The sequence below is a fragment of a genome, unplaced genomic scaffold (genome assembly GCF_019419815.1).
Source record: "Pyrus x bretschneideri cultivar Hongxiangsu unplaced genomic scaffold, Pyrus_bretschneideri_v1 Contig43, whole genome shotgun sequence".
Lineage (NCBI taxonomy): Eukaryota > Viridiplantae > Streptophyta > Magnoliopsida > Rosales > Rosaceae > Pyrus > Pyrus x bretschneideri.
In genome coordinates, this window is record NW_025999757.1 from 1,948,675 (window position 1) to 1,958,054 (window position 9,380).

At 36.6% G+C, this 9,380-nt stretch overlaps 1 protein-coding gene across 1 annotated transcript; it reads left to right on the forward strand.

Annotated features, from left to right (window-relative positions):
- Window positions 1–5,921: 5,921 nt before the first annotated feature.
- On the forward strand, window positions 5,922–8,908 carry LOC103934411 (scarecrow-like protein 22). The gene has a single exon (XM_048566830.1). The coding sequence runs from the start codon at window positions 6,474–6,476 to the stop codon at window positions 8,721–8,723; it is 2,250 nt and encodes a 749-aa protein (XP_048422787.1). The 5' UTR covers window positions 5,922–6,473; the 3' UTR covers window positions 8,724–8,908.
- Window positions 8,909–9,380: the final 472 nt, after the last annotated feature.

Below are 9,380 nucleotides of genomic sequence, written 5' to 3' on the forward strand. Positions count from 1 at the left end.
AAACGACCCTGCTTTATAATCCCCTTCAAGTTCAACAACCATTCTCCCTGACTTTCCCCTCTCTGCCCCCTGTGTCGCTTCCGCAACTTCTCTCTCTCGCATGCTTCAGGCATCATTGATTCATTGTTATGAGTTGAATTTGATGGCACACCCAACAATATTATAGGATCTATTTGCAGACCTTTGTTTATAGCACCCACCAATATTAAGTTAGAGTATCTCATCCCTCTGCGTCTCGCTTCTCTCATCAAATCGGAGTCGATCCCGGCTCATCATTCCGAGTTCAATCTCTTATTGGCCTGAGTTCATCATTCTTTTGTTATTCTTCCTACTGTAACGTCTGAGAGCAATTTTTGGCTTTGGTGATAGCAACAATGTTGATGGCAGTGAGTGAAATATCATGAACATATGGACGACATATCCAACACACATCGATAACTATATAACAAGTCATACATAACTATTATTGTTACAGACAACTTTGTGAACATATAAACGATATACTCACATTTTGGGCATTATATCAACAACGTAAAGACTGTATTAGTCGCTGTAATGATATGTGTTAGAATTCAAACTTTGATATACCAGAAATGTAATTTACATACAAGCTATAATTTTTGTATTGTATGAAAGGAAGAAGGAAGGATGAGCACACAGAAGGATTGTTGTAGACAGTGTGACTCTTGCTGCTAGATTCTCATTTCCTCACAATGAGCTTATGAGCTCAATGACAGTACAAATTAATCATTGGAGGAGAGAGAACCAACAAACTCCTAATCAATCTCAGCCCTTCATTGTAACTAGCCTATGAGGTAATGACAAATGTACCATTACATAGCTTATAAGTCAAATAAAAGACTCTCCAATAACATAATTAAATGTGTAAAATCTGAATGGGATTTATATTTCAACACTCCTTTAAATCGTGCATAGATTTTACTCCAAGTTTCTTCCTCAAGTAACCAAACCTTTCTCTTGTCAAAGATTTGGTGAAGATATCCGCTATTTGCTCATTTGTAGGATAGTAGAGCAAATCGATTTTTCCTTGCTGTAGTGCATCTTTGATGAAGTGGTACCTTCTATCAATGTGCTAGGTTTTTTTTTATTTTTTTTTTATAGAAAACTGGATTCTTAGTAATAGCTATAGCATAAGTGTTATCTTATTTATTTGTCTATTTCTGCTTACTTTGAAAGCAAATTGATACTTAACGTTCTATTACTGGTTATCTTATTTATTTAGACTCTAATTTGATCTCCTGGTTCTCTGAAAAGTAGTCCATCATTGCCCGTTCAAGCATCGATTCAAGTGTCGGGCTCTCTCTCACTCTTGTGCCGAGACAATAAGGATTTACTCTCTTCTAGGTGAGCTTGGTGGGCTCTCATCTCTAGTGAATCTTCATTGTGACAACCTTAGTGCAATTTATCTTGCTTCAAATCCTATTCATCATGCACACATAGGTCACATCAAACTTGGTTATCATTATATACATGAATAGGTTACTGTTGGGAGTCATTGTGTTTGTTACATTTCTATTGTCGACCAACCTGCTAACATTCTCACTATAGCTATCCATCAGCCTCGGTATGGTATTCTTTGCTCCAAACTCGTCTTATTAGGATTGTCCAGTTTGTGGGGGTGAGGTAGGGACTAGGGAGTGTTAGATTAGAATCCTTACATGACAAGGTTAGCTTTATTGTTATTATTATATTCTTAATTGTAATTACATTAGGATTCTTTCCACATAAGGGTGTTGTACACCTTATATATATTTACACATTATCAATCTATGGAGTCATTATTTTACATGGTGTCACTCGTTTAAGTTTTCTTTAGGTCATAAGATTTTCCATGTTTTTGCATCCAATTAAAAAAAAAAAAAAAAAAAAAAAAAAAAAAAAAAAAGCCCCTCTTTTCCTTCCGGCCTTTCTTCTTCCTCTTGGATTTCTAGGTTTACGTCTCATCTCATAGCATCTTCCTCGTCTACTCTTCCTGATCCCATAATCTCTCACTTTGTCAAACGTATCAAACAATACTATTTGCCCGGCTTCATCACAAGGGAATATATGTCATTTTGGCGATTCTAGTGTTATGTGTCGTGATCGTACAACGAGCTTTGGCTTACACAACTCACAACCCCCAATATAATTACGTACTCCCAACACAATCTGTAAATGAAAAAAAGAAAGAACCTTTTTGCCAGGTTTAATAAAGACGTCTTTAGTTGACATTTTGATTAAAGATGCATGGAGAGCAGTAAATTAATCTTACTATTGATTAAAAAAAAATGATATTTACGTCGTCTAATAAGTTTAATTTTAACTTAATCCGACCTCACTCTTGATGACGGGATATACAAGCTTGACCACGTGACAGCCCTACCGAGTATCTGAATTAGGGTTTTGGTTTTGAAGGTAATTGCTGCTAGTCAATGATTTGTGTGTGTGTGTGTGTGTGTGTTTTTTTTTTTTTCTTTTAAAAAGCCAAAATTTGGAGGGAGAATGTAGTGGTGAGTTTTGAGGGTTTGAATGAAGTGTTTAAAATTTATTTTTGTTCAGTGGTACAAATTTCGACAAAACTGAAGCTCTGGATCGCAACCACATACTTTTAACTCGAACCAGATATCTGGTCCGTCCAATCCATCTCGATATCTTCAAAAACCCGAAAAAGGCCACGCATTAACGTGCCGTCAGATTCAGTTTCGAAAACCAGGACGGCAGAAGTTGTTCTCGTAAATTACTGATCTACCCCTTTACTCACATGAAAATATTGGCTAGATTGTAGCCAAATGTAAAAGCTAAAAGTTGTAAAAACCACTCCAGCCAACTCGTCTTTTCTCTGTCTCTGGTCTTGGGAAAAGAAAACTAATAAAATAAATAAACAATCACTGGAGCCTCCTCACGCGCCTTTTAGGAGAGTGCAATAGATTTGGAAATTTTTTTTTTTAAAAACAATAAACAAGAGGAAGTTGATTAAACTTCACAATAAACTAACAATAATATGATTCAACGTTTAAAAACACTTAAGGTTTATTAAAAATCAAATTTACTTTACTTTTTAGCAAGAATAGAATTTAAGAACACTTAAGGTTGATTAAAAATCAAATTTACTTTTACTTTTTGGGCAATCATCTAGTTACAATGTATACCCCATCTAAATTGTACTTTTACTTTTAAAGTAGCGAAATTTTCAATTGAGAAATGTTCTTTTGCGCTGTCTTTACTTTAAAGGTTATATATATATATATATATATATATATATATATATATATATATATATAAAGTTGTGAATCTAGATTACTAATTTTGATACAACAATATTATCTTTACATTAAGAGCATGAGAGAAAAATTGGTTACGAATTCGTACACCAGATATTCAAATTTAAGATCTCTCACTTCTAAATAAAAATAAATATAACTAAATTATAATACTAAATAACAACCTAAGCTAATTAATTTGACTATTTTCCACACAATTTACTAATTTGAAAACACTAGACTTTCTTATGCCAAGTTTGGCAATAGAATATTACTTTTTCTAAAATCATGTAAGATTTAGTTCAATATTAGTATTTTCTAGTATAGTATGACACCATTAGAATTTATGTATCTAGACCGAAAATTCGTTCAAGTTTTTTCGTGTAAAGATCAGAATTTTTGTGTCAAGATATATATTAAAAAAATTAATCTTTGTCTAGTTGTAAGTAAGTGAACACTTTTCTTCTCTTTTTTGTGCATACAAATTTGTTTGTTAGAGCACTTCCATCAATATTCTCTTTGCTATGGCAAGAACAACAAATGATAAAGAGTCAGAAAATCTCCTACACTGGTGAATAACTAACCTGGTAGCTTCTGCTCGTGAGCTTGTCATAGTGCAAGCTGATTTGGACCACACTCCAAGTCTTGCCTCAACCACGTAGCTTGATATAGATCACCTGATTCCAACTGTTATCTACATCCAACGATTGAATTTTCTTAAATTAAAATAAAAATCCCAAAAAAAATGAGAAGAAATAGAATAATTAATAGATCTATAATGCACAACCATCACCTTCACTTCCCACACCAAAACTCCCTACAAATCTATTTCTTTCGTATCTTTATTTTCTAAAAAATTGGTGTGAATAATAATTGACAAAGGCAATTACTATTAAGTGGGAATAAAAACTTTCTTAGACTGATTTGGCATTGCTGAAATTATTTTAAAAGTAATTTAAAAAAAAAATTGAACTAAACTTGTGTTTGGTAAATAAAAAAAAGTGAAAATATGACTTTAGCCCTTCAAACTCAATTTTCTTCATATAAAACCCTACATAACTTTTTTACTCAAAGAAAACCCAATGACTAGGATCCACATAAGCAAATTCATTAACTTCATATTAATTCACACATTTTACATTTTTCACATGCCTAAAATACCCCTATTACATACTTGATGTAGACAATTAATTGTAAGGAAATATTAAATGATTTTGCAACAAGAAAAAAAAAAACATTAATGTTAAAAATTTATTGCATATTAATTTTTTAGAAAGGTTTTGAATTTTCATAAAACTATTCGATTTAGTTTTTTCACCCTACTCTTGAATACTTTTGAATTTATCCCTTTTTATTAATATATTAGAACATTGTATTTCATTATCTACATGCACATTAATTTACCTACAATATCTCTTTTTTACAATGATGCAAAATAATATACCAACAACAAAATGTGCCTAACATATGTACTAATTACATGGAAAATAATTTACCTATATTAAGAAGGAATGTAGTTCGATGCATAGTATTAAAAATACTATGTTACACCCATGTTTATAAAACAATAAAACGTGCCTAACATATCTAACAATACATGGAAAATAATTTACCTACAAGTTAGAGAAATGTTATTTGGTTGGGTGTAGCATAAATTTTTTTAATAATTGGAAAAATTAAATATAACTAGGTGTTGTGTAATTTTTTTTATATAATTAGAACAAATTAATTTACCTACCTACTCTTTGAAATGTTCATTTCCAATGATGCAAAATGTTCATTACCTAACTACAAATTAATTTCCAATAATTTACCTACACCAATTATACCATGGGTGTAGGTACCAACAACTAAACTTGCCTAACATAAGTGTACATGGAAAATAATTTACCTATAACAAAAGAAATGCAGTTTGATGTATAAAATCAACAATATTATGTTCCACTCATGTTTATACAACAACAAAACGTGTCTAACATATATAACAATACATAGAAAATAATTTACCTACAAGTTAGAGGAATGTTATTTGGTTCAAAATATACAATATAGGTGTAGTATTTTTTTTTAAATAATTGGAACAAACTAATTTACCTACCAATTAATATGGATAAAATTGCTACAAAATATATCACGAAAAAAAAAAAACTACTTTTCTAGTTTAACATAGATACGGATAATGCAAACACTTTTTTCATTTTATTTCACTTTTTCTACTACTTTTAATTTGGCATAAATTTAGGAATTTGAAAAAGGGACCATAAAGTATGAGTGGCATGAGTGTAAATAAATTGCATTAATAGGTCAATAGTGTTCCTATATGTTTGCAAATTTTAAATTAGGGCTTAAACTGGATCTTTAAAGATAGATAGGTTTTTATCTAGAAATAATGAATTATAAGGGTCACAATTATAGATCTAAAATAGTAGAAAGCAGAACTAACTCAATCTACTTTTGATAATAGCATTTTTTCAGGACGGCAATCCAAACTAGCCCTTGACCACCCGCTACTATTTATTATGGCGGAATAGGTGGCATTAACGTGTGCTGCATGCGAGTGGGTTTGAAGGGAGTGACAGTAACCCTAGCAGCGAGATAGACAACTACATCTACAGACAAAAGCCACATAAAAAAAAAAATTATAAATTAAAAAACAAGAGAGAGAGAGAGAGAGCACTTTATCCCCACTTTTATATGTTGCACGCATCCACAAAGCCGAGAAGAGAAGGAAGACGAAGTACCATTAACCCTCAAGGCTCAAGGCAAACCAAAGGAGCAGAGGAGAAAGAAAAGAAAATAAAATCCCACAAAAGCCCCCAACCCACGCAGACGGAAGAAATGAAGAAAGAAGAAGATGGTTCCAAACATGGGTCTTGAGCCTTGAGGCCTGTTTGCTTCAAATACAAAAGCTTTTTCTGCAACAACAAAAGCCATTAAGCTAGCAGAGCAGTAGAAGCTGTTAAAAGTGCTTTTGGGTAGTGAAATTTAGTTTCTTGAGCTGTGCATGTAGTTGGGTAGTCTCTGTTTGACCCAGAAAGAAAATATGAGTTTTTTGGGGTTTTTAGCATTGAGCTGTCTTGGTTTGTAAATTTGAGTTGAACCATTTGTGATTTGTGTCTTTTGGGGTTGTGAGTTTCGTAGGCGTTGAAGAAAAGCTGGAGATTTTTGGGTGTTTTGGTTTGTGGAGATTTATAGTTGTGTTGATTTTGTTAGATGAAGGCCATGCCCCTACCTTTTGAGGAGTTTCAAGGGAAGGGGGTGTTAGATTTCTCTTCTGTTTCTTCTTCTGCTGCTGCTGCTTCAGATTCATTTCTATCGCCGCCGCCGCCACCGTCGCCGCAAAAGTGGAATCACCACCACCAAAACAGCAAGGAGAATTGTTATGTGGGCAGCTCTGAGCCCACCTCTGTTCTCGATACCAGAAGAAGCCCAAGCCCTCCGACATCCTCCTCAACACTGTCTTCCTCCCACGGCAGCGGAGCCAGCGGTGGCTGCGGCCGCTCTACAGACACAACTACTGCGGGGGTTGAAAACCCATCTCGAACACCGTTAGAGGAACAAAAATGCGGGCCGCCCCTCGGCATGGAGGACTGGGAGAGCGTTCTGTCTGAGTCTCCCGGTCAAGAGCAGTCCATCCTGAGGTTGATTATGAGTGATATAGAAGACCCGTCTCTCGGATTGAACACGCTGCTGCAGAGTTCAAGCGGCTCTGATCATCTCCATCAAGATTTGGAATTCAGCGGCGGAGGGTTTCAAGATGTGGTGGATCAAGGAGGATACGGAGGCGGATTCGAACCCAATAACAATTCTGGGAGTTTGGTGAGCCCCTCTCTACATGCAAGTTCTGGTCCTGATTTTAATTTCAGTAATAATGCATCAAATGTTGAGACTCGGAGCAGCAATGTGAGACCAAACCCTGCAATCTTCTCTGCTTCAATGAGCAATCCTTTTCTGGTTTCGCAATCTTCCGGCATGTTTCAGCAGCAACAGAGCATGGGATTGGATGAGAAGCCTCAGATTTTCAATCCCCAGATGGTAATTAACCAAAACCAAGCTCAGTTTGCACAGTACCCAGCTATGTTTATGCCTTTGACGTATGCCCAATTGCAAGAGCACCACCTTCTGTCACCGCCACCGTCAAAAAGGCTCAATTCTGGTGAATTAGGACCCAGTTACCCGGTCCAAAGGGTACCGTTTTCGAATCCCGGGCAAGAGCTAGTGGTTCGGGCTCAGCAGCAGCTTCAGTTTCTTCCACAGCACCTTCAGCAGCAAAGGCCAACAATGCCGGTGGCAAAGGAGAAAATGATGAGCCCAGCAGAGGGCTGTAAAGAAATGATGAACCAGAACCAGCTGCAGCAGCAGCAGTTTCAGCAAGCAGTAATTGACCAGCTTTTCAATGCAGCAGAGCTGATCGAAACAGGAAATTCGGTACTCGCGCAAGGGATATTGGCGCGGCTCAATCACCAGCTCTCTCCTATTGGTAAGCCATTTTCAAGGACTGCTTTTTACTTCAAGGAGGCCTTGCAATTTCTCCTAAACACCAACACCTCTAGTAACTGCTCTTCGGCCTTGTCGCCTTTTAGCCTCATTTTCAAGATTGGTGCTTATAAATCGTTCTCTGAAATCTCACCTGTTGTCCATTTTGCCAATTTTACTTGTAACCAAGCCATCCTTGAAGCCGTGGAGGGCTTTAATCGTGTTCATGTTATTGATTTTGATATTGGCTATGGTGGCCAATGGGCTTCTTTTATGCAAGAAGTTGCCTTGAGAAATGGGGGTGTACCATCTCTTAAAATCACTGCATTTATATCCTCTTCCACCCATGATGAATTCGAGGTTAGTTTCACTCGAGAAAACCTCGAACACTTTGCTAGTGAGCTCAACTTGGCATTCGAACTTGAACTTGTAAGCCTTGAGTCATTGAACTCTGGTTCTTTGGGATTGCCTCTTCATGCCTCTGAGGGTGTGGCAGTTGCTGTCAATCTCCCGATTGGCTCCTTTTCGAATAACCCCTTATCGCTTCCTTTGATCCTGCGCTTTGTTAAGCAGCTTTCTCCCAGAATTGTGGTTTCTTTGGACAGAGGCAGTGACCGGACCGATGTTCCATTTCCCCACCAAATAATCCAAGCCCTCTACTCTTACTCTGGCTTGCTTGAATCAATAGATGCTGCAAATGTAAACCCAGATGCCCTGCAGAAGATTGAGAGGTACTTGCTCCAACCAGGCATTGAAAAGATTGTAACAGGCTGCCATCTTTTGCCTAAAAGAACACCTTCATGGAGAACGCTGTTTTTGTCATCTGGGTTCTCCCCATTGACATTCAGCAATTTCACCGAGTCCCAAGCCGAGTGCTTGGTGCAGCGGACTCCGGTTGGGGGTTTCCACATCGAGAAGAGACAGTCTTCGCTTGTTCTCTGCTGGCAGTGCAAGGATCTCATATCGGCCTCGGCTTGGAGGTGCTGAAGAACCAGCCTTTTGAAGTTGGTTCTACCAATTAATTTTCGTCTCCAAGGTGTCTCATAACTTACTGCTTTAGTTTCGGAACATGTTTTCGGTTTTCTTCCTTGATTCTGCAACTATGCCCTAATTGTCTATGGTGCTGTAGTAGGCCTTTTGTTTCCAATGAAGAAACCAGACATTCAAAGTAACTCAATGGCTTTGTACAGTTTTTATGTTTTTCACTTTCTTACTTTCGGATTTGGGTGTATCTATATAATCTGGCGTCCTTAATTAAGTGGTGACTATTTGTTGTACACTAAACAACCCAGAAAATTGGAAGAAAGAGAAAGAGATCTAATTACACAACGAATTTAACCCTCAACCTTCAAATTTGGTGCGCCTCGTTCGTGCTCATGATCTTTGGCACATCGGCCGCAATGATGCATATGCTTGAATGAGTGGATTAAATGGGCTGGATGATAACGTATTTTTAAGGAGGAACTTGCTCTAAAGTCCCAAGTATCTACTTAGCAAGTAGGAAATTTGGTTTATGTCAATAAACGAACTTTTTATGTTGGCATTGATTAATGTTCATTTTTTTATCTATTTGATTATCTCATCAACTGACAATAATATGAGACGGGTCAAACACTATAAAAATCAGCAGCAAGGCTAGTTTCG